The sequence below is a fragment of the Phyllostomus hastatus genome, unplaced genomic scaffold (genome assembly GCF_019186645.2).
Source record: "Phyllostomus hastatus isolate PE091 unplaced genomic scaffold, TTU_PhHast_1.1 phas_contig_34, whole genome shotgun sequence".
NCBI classification, from domain to species: Eukaryota; Metazoa; Chordata; class Mammalia; order Chiroptera; family Phyllostomidae; genus Phyllostomus; species Phyllostomus hastatus.
In genome coordinates this window covers 58,350,449-58,372,943 of record NW_025333857.1, presented here as the reverse complement: position 1 = coordinate 58,372,943, position 22,495 = coordinate 58,350,449, and the positions used below count along the sequence as shown (strand labels likewise).

The window sequence follows — 22,495 nt, the reverse complement described above, 5'->3', positions numbered from 1 at the left end:
TGCCACCTTACAAGTCTAATCTGTTCATCCTAGTGGTTTTCAATTGATTTCTTTGTATTTTTTAGGTTAACAATGATATTGCACACAAATAGTGAAATAACTCTTTGTTTAAAGTATTAAATATTAATGATGAAACAGGAATGCTTTATTGCTGCAGGAATGCTTTATTGTTATATTGCTTTATTAATTTTTATGGTTTGTGCCTTTAGTATTCCACATATAATGAGTAAATGAATAGATTTCTTTCTTATAACTTGTTCCATAGTTCATGATTTATTTCCATTTAACTGCTTCCATAATTTGACAAAATTTAAAATCTCAAGTTTTCATGGAAAACTTCCCCACCACTAACATTATGCTATGTAGAGTAATAATGTTTTGCTTTATATATTTATTAAATAATCGCTTACATGATAAAAATCTATAAGATCCTGGGATGCTGTCTCACACTGTTACATGAATTAACACACTGCCCCGCACCATCCATCATGAACACATGCAGACAGCTTTAGGCAGATGCACACTCGCACACACAAATGCCGTGGTTTTAGGACTACATTTCAAAAACGATCTCAGGAACTAGATGGCATGAAAGGAATACATGTGTGATTAGCCACTTCCTATTGTTGAACTCGGCCTTCCAGATGGCTTCCTTTGATTCTCGGCCAGTGATTCTCGGGGTCAGTAGACGTGTTCACCTTCATCTCGCCAAAAAAGGAATGGAAAATTCCCGGGAAGATGGGAACCAAGCAGAGTTTCCATATGCTGTGTTCGAGTATCTAAACATGCACTTTGCTTTATTTATTTACTTATTCATTCATTTGCTCAAAACTTATTAATGCTTACTCCAAGCCCATATGCTGCATAGCAGAGGCCAAAGAATAAAAAATAAATAACCCAATCTCCAATATGTGGTTTTTCTATCTTGGATATTTCTGGGTGCACTTTGAAATTGTGCTTCTCTGCCTTTGGCTTTTTTTTTGTTTTTAATTACATTTGTTTTATTTTGAGATAATAGTAGTGTCCCAAGTAGTTTTAAAAAATATTACCGAGAGATCCCCTATATCATTTTCATAACTTCTCCCAGCGGTAACGTCTTGCAGAACTATAGCGTGATAACCAAACCAGGACATTGGCATTGATGCAGTCAAGTTACAGAACAGTTCCACCACCACAGGGACCCATGATGGCTCTGCTAGAGCCATAAACACTTTCCTCGCTGTTCCCACTTTACCTCTTGCAACCGCTCACCTGTTCTCCATTTTCGTAATTTTGTCATTTCAGGAATATTATATAAACATCCCTCGAAACAGAGGAAGGGGAATGAGGAACACTGCCCCCTTCCTACTGGTGGGCATAGAATCCACGTTCCTCATTTTACCCCCACTGACACCGATAAGCAGGTGTATCGGGGGTCCTCGTTACTGCTGGATGTGGATAGACGTTCTGGCTCTTTGCTAGGCCGCCACGGATAGCACCCTGGCTGGGAAGGCTAGGAATGCCCCGCTATGGTGCCCCACATGACCTCCACTGCCACTACAAGGAGGGCACCTCTTTACTGCTTGGTGGTGGTGGCAGTCCTGCCTTTCCTAGATGATACCACTCCGGTGGAGAGAGGGGTGGGGAGGGTCCCCTTGTAACTTCTGGGTGCATGTGGGAGTGAGACACAACCCTCACCCCTGTGGTCTTCACTGGCATGAAAGACCCCCCTTTCCACTTGGCCTCCTCCTCTGGTACCACTTGGGCAGAGTCGTTAGGGTGCTCTCTAGAGCTTTACAAGGGTGGAAGTCTAGGCTGCACTTGGCCTCTGCCGGTATGGCCAATGTTGGGCCACCATTTCTTCCGTGGTGTTCGGCTAGAGTAGAGGAGTTGAGTTGCTATTATCTAAACATGTTCTATCTTGCTAGGCTGCTCTCTTCTTTTATCCTTTGGCTACAGGGATCAGTGTCTTGTTATTTGGGTTTTGTTGTTGTTGTTGTTGTTGTTGTTGTTTTTGTTGTTCATTTCATTGGTGTTTCAGAGTTGTCAGCTTCTTTAGCTTTCAGCCTGGGGTATGCAGGGAAAAAGGAAGCCCAAGGAACTCACCATCATGTCAGTCTTTGGACCTTGAGGTCCCTCACTGGTCTGCCTTTTCATCATGCCAATTTATGCTTGTTTTGTATATAACATCCAGGGTTTTCCACTGACTTAGCAGGAGGCCTAAGGAGAAGTATATCTACTCATCTTCCTGGAAACGGAGTCCTCTGCTTTTGCGTGCGTCCTTTCTTCTCTGTTGACAGATGTTTCCATGTTGATGCTGTCAAGCCAACAGAGATACTGCTGTGTAGGTGTTAATTAGGGACACCCTCTGTGGAAGCCTGGTGAGCTCAGTTTATTCCATATCTCATGTCCCGTGATGACTTTTGTAAGACTTACAGAGGAAAGCATGAACACAATTAAGCAAAAACATCAATTAATCCAAGTCTTTAAATCATCCTTATCCACAGAGATAGGTGGGAGTGAGTGAATCACACCATGTGTGTGAGAATGAAATATCACTCTCTTCATAATTACACCCCAAAAGGCATCCACAGTGATCTTGACACACCCCTTAACTTAAAACATTCTCATTGTTCTTGTTGTGTTAAGGGTAAACTGCTGGCTTTTGAACGTGGCCTGTTCAGCCTGGATGGTTCTAGTACTCACTTTTCTATCTTCTCTCCTCTGCACTCCAGCCAGAGCGCACTTTTGGTTTTAGAAGTACACTCTCTCTTGCCTCTGCGTCCGCGCATATTGGTCCCTCTGCCTGGAATGCCATTGCCCTGCTCCCACACCTCACCTCACTTCTATTCGTGGTTCTGGTCTCACCTCTGAAGTCACTTTGACCAAAAACCTTACCTGGCCTCTCCACACCTGCCCCAAGACTGGATAACCTCTCCCTTCTGTGTTGTCATATAACCTGGTGCTTTCTCTCTTTTAATCGGCTGTTTAAGACCAGAACGGTCATCAGGATACAGGCGGAGTTCTATCTTATTCTTCTCTGTGTCCCTATGACCCCTCCACCTGTCAGATCCTTTTCATCCCTGCAGAGGGTCATGGGATTTTAGTTTTAAAACGACTTGGATAAAAACACGATCACCCATGTTGCTGTGTTGGAAAATCCAGTTCTCCGATTGGTTACGTAACTTTGAGAAGGTCAGATGCTGTCAGAGCTACAATACTTAGCAGAGTTCTGATCCAAGGATTCTCCTTTGATCCTTCCCGCCACGCCCTACGTTAATGGATGAAATGGGACAAAGGTGACGACATGGTGAAATTTAATGCACTGAAGGCCCACGGTTTGCCAAAGTAAAATATTTGCAATTTTATTTACACAGAGATTATTCAGAAAATAATCCAAGTATTTTAATACGGGAATACAGAGGGGAAAATGACTAGCCGAGTGGAGTACTTCAAGATGCAGTGGGATAAGCCATACAGACCACCAGTGTGAATGCCGGGCGGAATGGGTCCTTTGGAACCAGGTTTTACAGACACTACAGAAGGAAGTCATTTAAATGTGTGCATTGGCTCCTTTAACACTGTTTGTCTAATATCATTTAGGGGATTTGGGAAATGTGACTGCTGTGCAGCACTTGCCTTAAAGTAGCCTGTTGTGGAGCCGAGCTCCATTGCCGCAGAGAAGTCAGCGTGTGCGCAGTGAACCGAGAACTGGGCTTAATCCCGAGCTAAGCAGCTGATAGGAAATGAAAATAAAGATGATGTGGGATACACGACACACAGAATGCCATAGCTATGCAAAAGCATTTACTTCTAGTTATGGCGGTGAGGGGATTTGAACTGAGCTCAAAAGACAGAATTTGGACCGTGAGAAGCAGGTGTAGTACTGTGGAGGATGGAAAGTGCAGACTTGGGACGGGACCGGGGTGGGTTGCCTGAGTGGGAAAGTGGGCCAAATCTATGAGCACTGTGGGATTCGGGGACCAGGTTGTCCCAGGGCTTGAATCCCAGGTTGCAGAGATGGCCTTTGGTGAACTGGTAACTGCAAGCCATTGAAGATTTTTTAGCAGGAAAGTGGCATGATCAGAGCCTTGTTAGAGGAATCTTAGTTTGGCACCAATGGCCAGAAACAACTGAATGCGAAGTGACCTAGAAGAAGAGGTGGTGGGTGTGGAGGTAATAGAATCAATCAAGTTATAAAATGATGTTTTAAATTAGCACAGCGACAATGAACATGGAAAACAGCAACTGAGAGCATCCACATTTCCAAACCCTCAAAGACCTTACAGTCTTGCGGAAGTGAGGTAGAGGAGATGAGGAAAGGAAGACACCAAAGGCAGCTGTGGCCTGAGACTTGACTCCTTAACTTACCTCTTTACCGTAAGACCCAAAGGGAAACGAGGCCATCAGCAAAGACCAGACTGTACTGAGAATCTTTCTTCTTTTCTGACTGCTGAGGTCAAGTGTTTATGAGCTCCACCGTGTGCATTTTACCTCGTTCCTCAGGACAGGCTAATACTCAGCAGATATGCATCAGTACAGTTGCAAAAGTTGTTACAATATTTAAATACTTATTTCAGTATTGAATGCCCTGAGTCCCTTGAACGCCCCTTTGCTGCCCTGACCCCTTTTCCAGGTTCCCCGGCCTGTCCTGCCACCCAGCACAGTAAGGGTCACATCTGGTGGGTACATCGGCATGCCAAACTCTGCCCGATGCCACAGCTGCTGTCTGTTCTCACTGATGAATGACCATGCCATTCCAGGCTCTAACACGGAATATTACCCCTACCGTGGATGAAGTGTTCTCCCAGAAGGTTCTCTGGTTCTTTAAGCAAATAGACTTCGGTTGGGCCTACACATGTCTGAATCTCAGGGACAGATCCACCCTGGGTTTAGATTGAAACCTTGTTGCACAGGAATCCCCAGGACTTCACAGTTAAATAATGATCCGTTGGTAATTTTGAAAAAACTGTCATGTCCAGTGCTAATGACAGTACGATAAGATACGTATTTTTATTCCTGGCGATGGGACTATAAAATAAACTGACAATTGGTCCAATGAGTTTGAAAAGTTAATATTTGCCTAAAATTTTTAATAGATGAAAGATACAAAAGAACAATATGGCCCTGACTAGTGTGGCTCAGTTGGTTGGGTGCTGTCCTGGAAAGTGAAAGATCTCCAGTTCCTGGTCAGGGCACGTGCCTGGGTTGCAGGTTCAGTCCCCGGACAGGGCACATAAGGAGGACAACCAGTCAATGTTTCTCTCTCACACCTACGTTTCTCTCCCTCTCTTTCTTCCTCGCTCCCCCCTCTCTAAAAATGAATAAAAATAAAATGTTTTTAAAAAATAGGATGGGTGAAAAGTTGTGTATAATTTTTAAAAATTGGAAGCAACCTGAATACCAAACATTAAAAGAAATGTTAAACTGGAGTGGTTTACCCCATAGTAAATTTTAATTTCTTCTTCATCTGACTCTGAGTTATTAGCTATTTTAGAAAGAATAAATAAAGATAATTCTAAAATCTCCAGAGGCCTCTCCTAAAAGTACCTACACACAGAGTTTTAATTTTATTTAATTTTTAATATAGTTTTTATTTATTTAGAGAGAGGGGAAGGGAGGGAGAATGAGAGGGAGAAAAACACTGATGTGTGAGAGATACATCAACTGGTTGCCTCTCACACACCCTCAGCTGAGGACCGGGCCCACAACCCAGGCATGTGCCACAACTGGGAATCGAACCTGCGGCCCTTCAGTTCGCAGGCCAGCGCTCAATCCACTGAGCCACACCAGCCAGAGCCCACAGAGTTTTAATTTTAAAACTCAGGATGATCTCACATGCCTCATCCAGACAGTCAACACCTTAAGACAACTAGGAACACAGAGTTTTCAATGAAAAAGAATTTGCCTATGTATTCTATACTCGGTCTGGTTGTGTTTATGTGTGAATATATGGGTACACGTGTGTGCACATATATTAATTCTTTACGCATGACATTCACTCGGCGGATGCATTCTCTTTTGGACACAGTCTTCTGAGGGTTTTTTCCTTCAGGCTTTGATAGACTTGTCCTAATCCATCAGTAATCTCTTTTCTGATCTGAGCAGGTGTCTACATTTGCAACACGGCTTCCTGCGGCGGGAGCCCTTCGTGCTGTGGCTCCGCACAGTTGCTCAGATCCACAGTTTTCTCCCCATTGTCTGTGTTCCAGCCAAATGAGCTCAGCAACTGCAGGGCGATTGGCAGGATGCTAATTCATTACACACATTCGGACGTGTAGAACCCAGGGCAGTTAGTTACAAGCCTCCTCACCTAATTCATTGATGAAAATAGAAAGCATCTTGACTGTCTAATAAAAAAAAAAAGCAGAGGATCCTGGTTTGCGTGTCTAGGTCCTTGTCTTATATTTGTGAAAATACTGGCCCAGCCTTGGAGAAATTGGTTCTCTTTTAGTTCAGTGAATTACTCTGCTCAGAATCCTAGCATAACTATGTGTAGGAGCAGATTCCTTATTCAAAAGTCCAAAAAGTTGAGACAAAGTTTAATATTGTAATAGTGGAGACCCTTTCTCTGGGGGCCCAGGTACCTGCTTGGTGTCCCACTTAGATCTACCAGGACCCAGGGCTTTCGAGGTGCACAGCTCCTGGATACCGTTGTAACCTACGTGACTGAGCACCCTGGGAGATGGTTCGGGCACGGCGTGCAGCCAGCTGATGCAGCTGGTCCTCTCAGCAAGGAGCACGGGCTCTTAATATTTCTAGAGATTTTGTAAAGATTAATGGTAGATTTTGAATGCGAAACAATTATATGAAATATAATTTATTGTGTAACATAATGTTAACTAAAATAGTCTTCTAAGGAATTGATGTTTAGCGGGTAGGATGGAGACGATGAAGACTTGGTATTTTACAAATTCCAAACTAGTTGATGTTTTAATTTACTTCAGTCAAAGAACTGAGTTACCAGCTGAAGAAGAACCTCATGTCACCACAACATGACTTTAAGAATCACACTTCCAGTAATAGTAGCTGGTAACCGCCAAAATGTTTCTGAAAAGAGAAAGTGCTTATTTTAACAACAAAAGCAGCAATTAAGAAATAATATTTGGTTCACTTCCAGGAAGGAAACATCTCATATTAAAAAGAAAAAAAAACATACCCTAGCTGTTTACCATCACTTCTGAAACTCGTTCAGACCGTGGTCTGTTTCATCTTTCCAGCTTTTGCCTGGTTTTAAATGAGGAATTTTCCCCCTTGAGAATCAGAGAGGTTGATTACACCTCTCCCACTAGAATTGTGCAATGCCTTTAAATAGTTCTAAAGTCTGTTTTCCATTATCATGATGAATTTCACAATGTATTTCCAAATGTGCTTTTGTATATTTTTATCCAAAACACTGTTCTCCAGTGTTGTAAATTCTTCATTACTCCAAAGGTTTTGGGGAATAATCATGTAAGATTAGTTCCTTTTCATGTATACTATTTTAAAATAAATTATAAAGTCTGTAGATGTAATCTGATAGCTGATATGGAAGGTTGTTTTTAACATACTGTTTTGTACTGTTCTATTCATAGAATTATCAAATGTTAGCATTGGAAATGTCATACACATCGCTCCCTGTAACTTCTGTATTTTGTAGGGAAAGAAAACAAAGTCACTTGCCCGTGACCCCTAGCTTGTGAGTGGGAGAGCCGCGATCGTAGCTCAGCTGTCTTGACTCCAAGTCTAGTGTTCTTCTGCTTCACCCTGTTGTTCTTCTCTCTGACTTTAGTCCTCCCTCCAACTGACCACCCTCCACCTTCCAGCAGAGCTTGTTTTCTCTTGCCTTCCTTCGACTGAGTGGGGGCTGGCTCAGGCAGCGGGCTCTTTATTATGTTTTCAGTCCGTGAAATACATCTTTATTTCCAGAAGCCAGACACATCCTCGAATGTCTTTCTCTTCCCTCATATTTACCGTTAGCTTGCTCAGATATGGGATTTTGGGTTCATGATATTTTTCCATGTAGCTGTATATCTTCTTCCATTCTTTTCCCTGAAATTTGTTTTTGTATTGGAGAAATAAAAGATTTTATTTTCCCATTTGTAAGTATCATGTTTTTCTTACCCGAATGCTTGTAATACTTTCTTATCCTGGGTGTGAATCACTTTTTATTAATTATGCCTGGAAATTGATGAGGTTTTTTGCTGCTGTTGATGTTATTTATTTATTTGGGTTTTTCTTTTGGCTCTAAAGCTTCAAGTAAGGAACACAAATTTGCATTAATATCATAACTGTTGCTTCTCTTGTGTCACTTATGTTGTTCTGGAGCTTTATGATTCTTTTTACTGTGTCCAAAGACAACTTGAATGTTGCTGTTATAATTTTTATTTCCTCTTCTGTTTGTGCATTTATCTTAATCATTTTCTCCTATAGCTGCTGATTTCTGTTTAAAGGAGACCTCATTGTCTTTACAACTGCACAACTATTTACTGAAATTTTTCTAGGAAAAAATATTCAGTAGTATGAATAATTCAATGTTTAATAATATGCTGTGAAGTAATGTTCCCTTTCTGCAAGCACTCTTCATAAATCATTATAATTAGTTTTAAATGTTTATGTCATTCCTAAATAGTTATAGATCTATCAAATTCTGGAATATGCTGCTAAAAATATCACAGGAAAATATTATTTTCTGTTTTGAAATAGAATTTCAAAAATTTTAGAAGCATGTTTTTTTCCTATTAATTGCATTATGTTGTGAATCTTGTCTTTCAATAATGATCATTTATATTTTTACCATGTTACAGTGGTTAACACAAGGACTTCTGTAGCCAAGAAACCTCAGTTTGAGACCCAGCACCAGCAGTAGGAAAGAGCATGGTCTCTGGATCTAAATAGCCTGAGTTCAAATCCCAGCTCTGCCACTTACTCACTGTGTGACTTTGGCAGTGATTTAACCTCCTAGTGCCTTAGTTTTATAAAGTGGGCTCAATATTATTAGTTACTTCATAGGTTCTTAAGAAGATTAAAAAAGTAATATTTATAAAATATGTACAACAGTCTTTGTGACATAGTAAGTGCTGCATAAATATTTGCTTTAAATTCTAACTCCAACCTTCCTTTTAATTTTGTTGTAAACCTAAAAAAAAATAAAGTCTTTAAAAAAAAGAAATAAGCCAGAGTTCATCTACCCACAGTAGGCCTTGAAAGGCGATAGGCAGAGGGAGTGTGCTACCATTTACAAATACTTGACTTGCCAATTAGAAACAAAATTATGAAATTTTGTCATAAAATTCACCAACAAATCAATGTTATGATCTAAATAAAATTCTAGCTCAGTCTCTTACCAATTGAGTAACTGTAGTCAGGTCATCACATCTATTTAAGCCCCATTTTCTCATCTGTAAAGTGGACATAATACAATGAATTCATTCAGGAATAACAATGAAAACTCATTGCTATTATTAAAACTGTGAGGAATAGCTGAGATAGTTCACAGGAGATGGCATGCACATTACTTGGTGGCTACTGTTTCTAAATAATCAGATGTAGGCTTGACTAGGCTGCGTTTAATTGACTTCACTGAGCACTGCAAATCTCTTTATTCTGCCATCTCTCAGTTACTGAATTCTTAATTTTGAGTAAGTTTACAGATGTGTAAGTCCAGAGAGAATACGTTACAAATTCAAAGTCACATTGTCATTGCAAAAGGAGGCTACGAAACAAAGTCAATTAGATCCTGCCTTTAATCTTTTTTATTTTCCCTTGAGCCTGGGTAAAGCAGGGTCTTAGTTCTTTGTGCTTCAAAGGGCCTTAGTTCCCAGTAGTTGAATTATTTTCCTCAAGCCCTTTATTTTCACCTGTCCTTTGTCAAGCGCTTTGAACAGAAAGTTTGGGCTAAGTGCCTTTTGCATTTCTACAGTGATGTCCTGTTTGGGGGGAGGATTTGGGGGGTGCAGTGGAGGCGGTGAAGCTACACAGGTTCGGGGAGGTGTAAGAGAATATGGAGCATACCATATTAGGAAGATTTTTATATGCATCCACTATCATTCATTCCTTTCAGTCCCTTTGTACGCACTGCTATTTTGAGTGTTCCCACAAGAAAGCCCAGGCATGCTATGCTGTGTTGTGCTGTAATTATAACTAATTGTGGGACAGAAGAGGCCACTTCACAATCTGCAAATAACAAACTGCATCATTCTTTTTTAAATACCTGGTTTCTGCCCTTGCTTAAATTATATGATTTTTTTTACTACGAAGTGCTGTTGTTCAGTTTTTCCCCCCTAATGAGTCTCAAACCTGTTGTTAACTATCAACTGATACACACGTAAAACGGACTTCCTGGCCTGCCCACAGCTTGCCCGTCGGGGACGTACAAGCCAGAAGGTGTGCCGGGAGGAATCAGCACCTGCCTTCCGTGCCCTGATGAAAATCACACCTCTCCCCCCGGAAGTACATCCCCCGAAGACTGTGTCTGCAAGGAGGGCTATCGGGCATCCGGCCAGACCTGTGAAGGTAAGTGTCCCCACATTGGCCAACAGGAAATAGAGAAGTGGATCTCTTTGAGGGAAGTGATGCTGGTGTTTTCCTCCAATTCATTTAAAATGATCTTTACTATTTCTCTCTCTAATGTGAGGAGGGGGGTGGAGTCTTTCCTCTCATTAGGTAGCATTTCTTAGCACTGAACACATCTATGTCTTGCTCCGGAGAAAGGGGGTCTGAGCCAGGAGTTATGTAACTATGAAACCAGAAAGACTGACTACTTAGAAAAGATCTAAAATGACTCTAAGAGAAAAAAAACACAAAAAATTAACAACAAATTCAAGTAACAAAAGAGCAAGTTTGGGCCCTGGTGATAGTTAAATCCATTTAAAGAAAATATTTTTATAAGTAAGATGAATTAGTATTGTTCATATCAAGATTAAAAACATTTCACTGGCCTATAACATGTATTGTACAAGAAGCTGTGGCTCCTGGGATTTGTGGCAGACGCCATTTGCTGGCCTTATTTGTTCTTTATTTCCTGCCACCTTAATTAAGAAGGAAAATAGCTAATGACATGGGAAGGTTGAGAACTAGAAAATCTTGTGTCCCAATATAAATCAAAATAAATGTTTAAAGCATAAAATAGTATTTGTTTTGAAAATTTAACTGGAAGAAATAACCAATAGAAGTGAGGTGTAAGGGTTCTTCTTCCAAATATGCATTGAGAAATTCGCATGCAGTAAATGGGAATACTGTGGATAATTTAGCAGTATTAATGTCCTCGTAAACCAAAAACTAGGGGTGGGGGGAAGCTTCATAGACAAAGGCTAACTTTGCTTTTTTAACTCTATATTTACAAATGTTAGTTGTCCACTGCCCTGCCTTGAAGCCTCCAGAAAACGGTTACTTTATCCAAAACACTTGCCACAACCATTTCAATGCAGCCTGTGGGGTCCGATGTCACCCTGGATTTGACCTTGTGGGAAGCAGCATCTTCTTGTGCCAACCCAATGGTTTGTGGTCCGGTTCAGAGAGCTCCTGCAAAGGTATGCAAACTGCCAGTTCACATTGTTTATTGATTGTCTTGCTTGAATTCCTTAACTGAAACTCTAACGGGCCAGTGAGTTCATTTCTTTTGATTTCATACACCGCAGACCACAGAACGAGAAAAAAGTTACAGAAAGTTTGAAGTCAGAACTACTAAGTGCAATTGACCACATCATTATGAGCTTTGCCCTTTCTATTTCTTTTATGAACAAGCAAAGGAAGGGCCTGCCTGGGAAGGAAATGGAAATTTTTTTAAATTGATTTTAGAGAGAGAGAAAGATACTCCAATTTGTTGCTCCACCTAGTTATGCATTCATTGGTTGCTGCTTGTATGCGCCCTGACTGGAGATCGACCCCACAACCTTGGTATATCGGGATGATGCTCTAACCAACTGAGCTACTCTGCCAGGGCACCCAAACCTCAGATTTTAAGCAGCCAAGACTGGGTGCCAGGGGAAGTTTGGGGATGATCAGAGCAAGGGCTTTGGTGGCCGCTGGGACTGCACAACTTGGGGAACCATGCCAGTATCCTGCGGGAGGAGCAGTGAGCTACCGTACCCATCTCCGGCCTTCACGTGGAACAGCAGCGTGCTGGAGAAAGTGGGACTTTGCCGAAGTGAAATCTCAAAGAGCACAGTCAGGCCCGTAGCCAAGGGGACAGTGCCTCGGGTGGAACCCAAGGATGCACATCAAATATGGGGAGACAACAAACGGAAGGTGCCTCTAGTCACCTCCACTCTTGCCGTCTCTGTGACCGACTTTCCTGCCTCTCACGAGTGTTGCACAGGCGACTTCCCAGGGTGTCCCACGCAGGCTTGGAAGAGCAGGCTGCGTGAGAAAAGGTCGGAGGGAAGCAAGACAAAGGACTTGGGAACCCCTGTCCCTGCAGCGTCTGAGTGCAGCATTCCCCCCCCTACTTAGGGCTGCCAGATAAAATACAGGACACCCAGTTAGACAGGAATTTTAGATAAACAGCAAGTCATTTTTTTAGTATAAATCCCATACCAAATTTGGGACCTACTTATACTAAATATTATCCATTGATTTTCGCAAAATTCAAATGGGACTGTATATCCTGATTCATTTGTGGGTTTTTGTGGTTGTTTTTTGTTTGTTTTTTTCTGAATCTGCCAACCTATCCTCACCTCATCCCCGCGGCGGCCTTTGGCAATACACTTTGCTCCCAGGCCGCCTGTCTCCGAGCTCACTGGATCAGGGTGAGGAGCGCTGTCTTCTGGTCTTCTCTTGGCTCCAGCACCCAGAAGGGAAGCCCACCCACTCACCACCGCAAGGTCATCCGTGAAGCCCCAGGAGACCCCCACTGTTTGTATTTATCAGCCACAAATACTGAACCCATCTGTAAATGTGAGTTTGCCTAAATCAGGGCCCAGTCTGGATTCTCATTTATAGCTACACAAAGACAAGGGAAAATGAAGAGAATCAGCAAATTGAACAAAGGAGACCTGAAAGGAAGGGGGGGAAATGGCAATGACATTACTAAAATAAGGCCAGGATTCCAAAAAAATGGGAGAAATCTGAGAGCAAATATACTTCTTAGGAAAAAAACACAAAGATTGTGACACAATGAATGGACATAGTTGAGAGCCAAATTAATAAATTAGAAAATCAACTCATGGAATTCTGAAAATGGAGCAACATTTTAAAGATTGAAAAATATCTATATGGAAGGCTAAAGAGGCATGAGAATGGTCACAGGAAATAGACTCTTTTCATACTAGGAGTCTAGAAAGAGAGTGGAGTTTAAATAATACCTCTGTAATCTGAAATCTTGAAAATATACACAACTAAAATCTTTGCTGTTCAGTTTAAAATCACTTGCTATGTGCCAGGAGAAAATCTTTGTTTTTAAAGATTTTATTTATTTATTTTTAGAGAGGGAAGGGAGGGAGATAGAGAGAGAGAAACATCAATGTGCGGTTGCCGGGGGTCATGGCCTGCAACCCAGGCATGTGCCCTGACTGGGAATCGAACCTGTGACACTTTGGTTTGCAGCCCGCGCTCAATCCACTGAGCTATGCCAGCCAGGGCAGGAGAAAATCTTAAAAACAGGTCCATGTCTGAAAATAATCTTAGTGAAATTTCTGAATGCCCTGGAAAAACAGGACATTTTGCTTGTTTTACAGTTAGAAGTAAATAACACTACCTACAATAGAAAAACAATTACACTAGCCTGGAGCCCTTTATCAGCCATTTCAAATATTAGAAGAGAAAAGCATGTTTCCAGGACTCTGAAAGAAAAGCATTAGACCATAGATTTTTAAACTCAGGCAAACTGTTCTTCATGTGGAAAGGCAAAGGGGAGACATTTTCAGTCACATGACCTCAAATGGTAAAATGTCACATCTCATTACTGAAACAGTTGCATCCGCAATAAAAATAAAGGGAAAAAACAACCTCTTAGAAATATACTAGTCAATACTATTGTAATAACCATGTATGGTGCCAGGTGCGTACTAGAAATATCAGAGGGAACATTTTATCTAGGATTATGTAGCCACTATGCTGTATACCTGAAACTAATACAAAATAACGTTGAATGTAAACTATAATTTGAAAAAGAAATGTAAATTTAAAAGAAATGTTCCTGTAACGTGAACAGTTAAAATCTGTACCCCTGCACCCTGACCAATGTGGCTCCACTGGGTGTCGTTCTGCAAAGTGAGAGGTCAACAGTTCAATTCGCAGTCAGGGCACATGCCTGGGGTGTGGATTTGGTCCCCTGTTGGGTCATGTATGAGAGGCAACCGATTGATGTTTCTCTCTCACATCAATGTTTCTCTCCCTCTTTCTCCCTTCCTTCTCCTCTCTCTAAAATTAAATAAAATAAAATCTTTAAATAAAAATCTCTACCCCTTCTCCCAAAGACTTCATGGTAGAGGGTGGAAAGCGTTACATTGCAGCTTCCCACTTCCTGGACTTCCGAAGCGAGTAGAAAAGCAGGCAGACAACCCCTGTAGAACAAGGACTGACCTTGCCTCTTACCCTCCATGATCCACATCCTACAGAAGAAATGGCCGCGCCCTCTGAGGAAGGCATCCCTTGGTTGCAGCAGCCTTGGTTGTTCAATCACCCTGCCTTTGCTCTTGGTCCCTGCAGACAAGCCCCCCCTGTTCCCAACCTCCTCAGCTTGGCGGGATGGCATTGAACCTCTGTATGTGCATCCACAGACCTGTCTTCTGCTCATTCTAGCCCTTGTGCCCTGTGTGTCGGGGAAGTACAGGAAACATGCCATGCGTGTTAGGGGAAAAGGAACCGATTTTAGGACTCAGGCTGTATACAACTTGGGAAGGGTCTGGAAAATGCAAGCCCCAGAAGAGAAGTCGGAGTATCAGAGACGTTAACTGCCAACTCCATCTGAGAAACTGAGCCTGCCCAGCTCCTGACATAGAGCCCCAGGGGAGGAACCTGCTGGGGAGTCTAAGAGAAGCTTCACCTCTGTGTAACCACGTCCCAATGCTCTACAGCCAAGAATGTAGCTGTGAGCCTGGGGCCACCTTTGGTTGAAACTCAGCAGTCAGGATGTAGGGTGGAGACGAGCAAAGACAAGCTGGGGCCCACTGGACACATCTGCCTTTGTCCATCTCTGAGTCCAGACACAATGGCACTGCTTCCCTTCCGCCGTCCAAATCTAGTGCACGCTCTTCTTTTGGCCAACCCTAACCTGGTCCACCCAAGCGGATGCTGACAAGGTGTTTCCCAGCTGAGCCAACTGGTTATGCTAAGGACCACCACACTTAATTTTATGGCTCAACTTGTCTGTCACCTCTGCTGTGAGTTCATTACAGGCACAGAACGCATCTTTTCCCCTTCCTTCAGTGCTTGCTTATAACACCAGGGAATGACTGAAAGCTTGAGTTGAAGAAATACGCATGTTACTAATGTCAACATAAGAAACATTCAAACCGGTAGAGAAATTTTGTGAGTTTATTGAAGCCAAACCGATAACAATTGCCTGGAAACCAAATCTTAATACATTGAAAAATGCTTGGAAGGTCTCCAGTCTGGCGGGAGATGGTGCCCTGAGGAGTCCAAAAGAGAAGGGAATTGTCTTGACACTCCAAAGGTATGTTATCTTAGATGCAAAAAGACAACAGACAGGCTCAGTGAAGGTGGGGACCGACTTTTGTTAGGGAAAGCTACCAGCCTAGGTAGGATGTGTCTACCTGCCATGAACTGCTCTTAGTTGATAAGTTTTCATTTCAGACCATCCTTTGTGGTTGTTTTAGGTCTCTGAGTGTGTAAGGCCACCATGTAGGCCTTCCCCTGAGCGTGTCAGATTAATATGTGGCCCCTTTCCCCTTGGATCTTCCTCAGATCCCTTCAATTTCACCCCCCCCGCCCCAAAGCTACTACCTCACTTACCAGTGTACAGAGTTATCCTAATGAAGATGCTTATTCAGATTCTTCCTCTGGCTCCTCATTGATGGGTTTAGTTAGTTGAGGTATTGTTCTGTTAAACACATACCATAATTCATTAAGTCTAAAACACTTTCCTCCCGCATTTTAATATCTCTGAAACTGAGATGCACCTTAATACCAATGGCATTAAATTTTTTATAGATGTTATTAAAATATTTCTGTATTAGTGGCACATAAAATTGTGTGCCTTACCATTGGGGCATCTGGAATTATAGGGAAACTGGCGGTTGTGTAGGGATGCACTTCTGTTCCAGGTTGGGTATTTTGGAGTGATATTTTACAGATTTAATTTAAATCTAATTACGAGGACAGAGAATAATTTTATTTTTTCTCGAAAACCTTTTTAAAATTGAGGCCGAAATAAAAGACCAATGTAAAACATAAAGGTTTTTATAAATTTAATGTTGCATCATTAATGTTTTATAGTGTTACGTATTAATTAATGGGCTTGATTCGTATTCCTCCTGTGCACTCTTCATTAGGGTTTACACTCTTTTTGAATTTTATCTGAATGATGCATTTCTTCATGAACTAGCAAGGATTTCTTTATGGTTTCTCAATAATAACTAGATATACTACAACATCACAGTATATTAAATGTTGTGATAGTATTTGTTCTGAGAAAAAAGGGTTTAAACAACAATGACAAGCCTGTATTTAACATCACACTTGTTTTATTTTTAGTATAGATTCTATCAGAATCTTGAGATTAACAGTGTGTGTCTGGGGAAAGTCTAATTAGTCTTTAAAATAAAAAACAGATCAGGTTCTTACATTGTCTACGACATAGCAGACTGTTCTCTAAAAGACTAAATTGCTGTTTTCTAAAAAGAATAAATACATTTGTAAGGGTTGCTTTAACATGAATGCAAGGCAAGAAACATTTATTGCAGACTTTTTTAGCTTGTTGCAATAAAAAACAAGTTGAAACTAAAAAATGAGCATGGTCTTATTAAAACTGATAATAAGTGGTCATTCTTGGTTGAAAAGGAGTATAAAATGTTTAAGACTAGATAGGAATTATTACAGCCTTTGTTTGCCCTGAGGAGCAATGGAAAGCTGTTCAAACCACACTTGAGAAGCGATGTGGTTTGCGTGTTGTGAATCTGCCAGCTGTGAGCCGCTGCCAGTGCACTTGGCAGATGTACATCCATTCTTTCACAGGTGGAAAAGCCACAGTGATTTAAGCAGGATATTGACTCTAAACACAGTTGTTTAATATGGTTTTTTAGATTTTATACATCTTTATTATAGGGATTTATCTTATTCATCTTTTTAAAAAAGATTCTATTTATTTATCTTTAGAGAGGGGAAGGGAGGGAGAAAAAAAGGGAGAGAAACATCAATGTGTGGTTGCCTCTCATGCGCCCCCCACTGGGGACCTGGCCCGCAACCCAGGCGTGTGCCTGAGACTGAGAATCAAAGCAGTGACCTTTTGGTTCACAGGCCAGTACGCAGTCCACTGAGCCACACCAGCCAGGGCTCTTACTCATCTTTTAATCCCATCCGGCACCTGGCACTGTGCTACACATGGTGGACACACTCAATGATGGTTAAAATGAAGAAGGCAAAAGATTTCTACTCCCTTGATGTACACATTCAGTAAAGCTTCTTGTGTGATGGACAGAATAAAAATCAAGTGTGGAAGGCAACAGATTTCTCCTCTGTTGTCATTAATAGTTGACTTTGTTTCAAACCATCCAGGGATTGAAAAGCTAGGGTTTATGGCTTAACCCTTCATCTAATTTCTGAATTTTCCCTAAGGAGTAACCAATCCTAAACACATATTTAATGCAGCCCGTGTGTATGCTCTGCTGACTAATAGCAGTTGAATTGGTTCCTTCACAACACATTCTGCCAAACAGTGGCTTTGGTTGAACATGCACTGACTATGTGCCCCAACTTCCTTTCCTGTTATTTTAAAGTTAAACATTTATTGTAAATAAACACGATCTTGATGTTAAAAATTGGCAGATGCAGAAAACTAGCAGAAAAACACGTCTTACTCAGAGTCCCAGTAAAATTGTTGAATCCAAATGGTTTCGTTCAGCATGTTTAGAGACTGCTATGTTGTCTTCCAGCTCCAGTGTTGCGATAGTGCAGTCTGAGAATGAACTGCTTTGTTCTTTTGTCGGGGGCTGTTTTGGGGTTTTGTACAATGTGTGATGCTTGTAGGGTTATACCTGTAAGCCAACTAAAATGATTACATGTGCCCATCCTTTGTTCTGTTTAGCAGGAATCCACTCTTTTCCTCTCTGTCTCTGTGTTTATGACTGAGTCACGTTCCATCCGACTGAGAGGGTGCACCTCCGTGGGTCTGCGCTGCCCGTACCTTCTCCTCTCCCCTCCCGCTGTCTTCCCTTCCCCGCCCTACTCCGCGTCCTTCCCGCCTCCTCCCTGTTCTCTCTGTTCTTTCTCTTCCTCTATTCCACCCACCTTTGCCCTTTTCCCACCTTTTTCCCTCACTTCCTTCTCTCCTCTCCTTATTCTTGCCTGTTTCTTTCTCCTTTTTTTTTTTCTCCTTCCCTTGATTGGAAATCCTGATAGGAGCAGGTCTAAGCTAGAACTAATGGGAAAGAAGTGTAGAATGGGTATAAACTCTTTAGAAATGATTTTATCTAAAAGAAAAAAAGAGAGCACACAATAGTTTGAAGACCCCAGCAGGGTACAGAAATTGGTGGCGTCGAGGCTCCTAAGGGACTGATCTGGGGAGATGGAAGCTGCTGTCGGAGAGTCGGATACTTGGATTGGTGACGGTAAAGTCTAGTGGGTACGGCAATAGGGAGGAGGCTGAGATCGGGTGAAGGGTGTGGTCACTGGAAAAGGGGAAGTGAGAGAGATGACTCAAGGGTAGTAGAACAATCATCTATACAGATAATGGAATCACCGTGTGTGTGTGTGTGTGTGTGTGTGTGTGTGTGTGTGTGTGTGTGTGAGAGAGAGAGAGAGAGAGAGAGAGAGAAAATGCAAATAAAATCTTCAAAGAATGAGATGTGGCCCAGAGGTCAGCAGGCAGTGGGGGGGCAGGGGAAAGGATGTTGGATATACAATGTGATGATACTCTGAGGGAGCTGGAGTTTTTTAGGAAGAAGGGAAAGAAAATGGTCTGGGAAGGCAATAAAGGGCAAAGAAGGTACCGCTCTTAGCTCTGGGCCCTGACTCTAAGAGACAGTGAGATTTTGATTAGGATAAGAAAGTAAAGGAAGAGTTCAAAGGGGAAGTTCAGGAGATGAGGGGATTTACTGGACACTGATCTTGTATGTATTCCAGAGGACAATGCAAGAGCTTGTGAGTTAGATTGGAATCAGGGCTGTATGCGGATGGCCCTGGTAGATGAGGGATGACTTTGGAGCCTTGGGCTTCCTAAGAGATGGTCATGAACAGAAATACAGGGTAATTGTGGAAGTAACTGATACGGACTCTCAGACACATTACAGAACTTTGGTGGGCTGGACGATGAGGGAATCTTGCCAGGAGAGCTCAGAGCACAGAATCATTTGGGAACACACAGAAACAGGAGCAGTTCCAGTGTTCTCTTGTAGCTTCTCTGGTGTAGTGTTGAGGCCAGAAACTTAGAAGTAGCCACTCTGGGCAGATGCAGGTTCCTCTGGACACCCCATGGCATTTCCACACTGGTGATGTTGAGGCTGACCAACCTGTAGGGGCGTTTCCAGCATCCAGGGCTTAGTGTAGACCCTTCTAGAAGGCTGCCCTCTTGTGGTGGTTTCAAAGCTGGCAGAGAAAGGAACTGTGTCACCAGTTGTACCTGCTCACTTCTCAGACCAGGGTAAAGTGACTACGTGCTCTGTGTCACATGCTCTAGCCTTGAGCAGGACTGGAGCACGCACAAACTGTGTGAGCAGAAAGAGGAGAGAGATCTTTCCCTAGGAAACTAACAAAGGAAAGGTGAATGGACGCTGGGAAGAGGGAATTAGGAATTGTGTACAGCTGCTGGTATCAGAGAGCCAAATAACAATGCTTTAAGCCAGCTTACTTTTCTCTCATCTACAAGGACAGAAGTAGAAAATCCAAAGCTGATGAGATCATGCCGTTGTCATCAGAGACCCAAACTGCTTTTATTTATTTATTTGTTCAACCATTGCAGAGCACGATACTTATTCGATACTGTCCTATACTTATACTATAATATGTTGGGGTACTATCTCTCATGTCTGAATTTCAGGACAAAGAAGGTGGAGGGGAAGGAAAGCAAAAAGGTACCTCCTCAATCGAGACAGTCCCCATTGAATAGCTTTTCTAGAAGCCCCGCGCACCCTCAGCTTATATATGGTCATTCCTTGTAATGGAGATGGGAAATTGTTATCTTCTCACTGTGAATATTATTATTCTGAATGGTTTTTGGGTGGGCAAGTAGCATTCTTTGCCACAAGAGCAAAAAACAAAGAAAACGATGTTAATGCTTCAGTCTCGGTCATGGTCATGAACTAGGGTTTACAGTGAGTGTCGGAATAGAGGAGTGAACAGGCTGAAAGGAGAAGACTTGCGGTCAGAGAGAAGAAGACTGGCTTTTCAGGTGGCAGAGGCTGGGCAGCTTTGCAGAGGTTGGGACCACTGAAAGGCCCAGGACATGCTGGTCAGATGCGAGAATCGAGTTGCTGGTGAACCTGAAATCTCTGTCCCCTTCCTTTTGCTGGAATATGATGTAGACTCCGGCCCTCCACAGTCTGCGGGTTGTGGATGCGGTACACAAATCCACACGGGCTACCGAGCCCTGTGGAGAAAAATGGATGGCACGGCCACTCTCTCAAGGGGAGAGTGCATTGACCTTTGCATGGACAGGCTTTTATTGGTTTCCAGTCACATTACATCAAAGAAGGTTCTCATTATTTCTAGATTTAGTTAAGTGGTTACTTCTTACAGATAACAAAAAAGGAGAAGTTACAAATGCAAGGGAACAATAAAAATGATTGATTTGGTTACATTTTGTCCTTGGCACATCTTAGCAGACTGTAGGGAGTTGCTTCAGAGATAGCCATTAAACATCTGCAGTCTTAGCTCAGGGTGAGGGAGTTTCAGCAAAAGCAAGTCTCACAGCAGCCCAGGTACCCTGCCGGCCTGGTTCCCTGTGGGAAAGCCAATCTGCACACCTGGCTCCTCTGTGCTGCCTCCTATTGGTCAGTGTTCCAGGTCAATACTGGGCTGCATTCACCATTGCCATGCTGGCTGGTTCTCTAGAGGAACAGAGCCTGGAAAACCACAGCAGAGGCCCAGCTGATGGCTGCAGATAGCTCCTCTGTTGAGCACCCCCAATCTGTAGGCCAGACTCTTAGAGACAGTTCCCATTTCCCACCCGTGGGCTGAACACAGTGATACTATGCGGGTAACACGTTTGGTAAAACACAGGCTTTTAATTGCCTAACATAACACTAACTCAGAAAATAATGGTATGTTATTTACTGTTTGCTGTTGTAAGAAAAGGACCTTTCCTTGCTCGCACTGTGTCAGCATTTTTAAGCTTGTAATTATTATTTTTCTCCTTATTCAGTACAATGCACTCTAATCGTGTTCATTTCATATAGTGAGAACATGCCCTCGTCTCCGCCAGCCCAGACACGGCCGCCTCAGCTGTTCCACGGGGGAGATGTCCTACAGGACCACGTGCGTGGTTACCTGTGATGAAGGGTACAGACTGGAAGGAAGTGCCAGGCTCACCTGCCAAGGAAACGCCCAGTGGGACAGCGTGGAGCTCCGGTGTGTGGGTAAGCTTCAGAAAGCTTTGGGGATTCCACCCCATTCCTCTCTGATCTCCTCTGTGTTCTGTGAAGACCTGAAGCTAAAAGTTGACTCATCATGACTGTAAAATCAAAACCATACGCACAGATGCGCAGAGATGTAGGCATGTAAATAAGTATATTGTTTTATTCCCCTCCACTGGTAAAGAGACTTCTACTCCAGATGCCAATTTTCCAAACCACTGAGATGTCCAGCTTTAAAGGTTAAAACTTTTTTTTTTAAGTTGGGACCAATTTTGATGGATTTTTCAAAAACACAAATGTTGTAGCATTCCTTCACTCTGTTCAACACAACTTACTTCCACCTTGTTGTTTAAAGGACAGAATTATGAACCAGTGAGTCTTAAGCTAGACTGTAAAATCTAGTTCATCATGTTTTCTGCCTTGTCCTTCACTAAGAGTTGTGACATCTCACTACTGAAGTTGGGTCCAGAATGAATAAGTTCAGTAGCTTTTTCACTTTTCTGCTTTGTGACACTACAGATAAAATAACAATCAGGAGTTGGTAATAATGGTGATGATAGCTACCACTTAGTGAAACTTTACTAGGTGTCAGATATGGTATAACTAGGAGCACTAGCAGGTATGTAATGAATATCCAATGTCCAAAAAACAGAGAAGGTGAAGAACTACATGTATGGAATAAATTGAGAAATGCCAGGGCCTAAGATGGGAAAACTAGATACAGTCATCCCTCGCTATATCAGGTTTTTTTAAAAACCCACGATACAGTGAAGCCGCGATAAGTCAACTGTGATATAGCCAGGGACAACTGTATACTTCACTGGTGAGTACCCATATAGAATTTTATA

At 42.3% G+C, this 22,495-nt stretch overlaps 1 protein-coding gene across 1 annotated transcript in view; it reads left to right on the top strand.

Annotated features, from left to right (window-relative positions):
* SVEP1 (sushi, von Willebrand factor type A, EGF and pentraxin domain containing 1) overlaps positions 1 to 22,495 on the top strand; it is a 161,474-nt gene that overhangs the window by 42,736 nt on the left and 96,243 nt on the right. Inside the window, exons 4-6 of the mRNA XM_045840312.1 lie at positions 10,315 to 10,473; positions 11,310 to 11,489; positions 21,471 to 21,650. Of these exons, the coding sequence (XP_045696268.1) occupies positions 10,315 to 10,473; positions 11,310 to 11,489; positions 21,471 to 21,650 (519 nt within the window). The remainder of the gene's footprint in view (positions 1 to 10,314; positions 10,474 to 11,309; positions 11,490 to 21,470; positions 21,651 to 22,495) is intronic.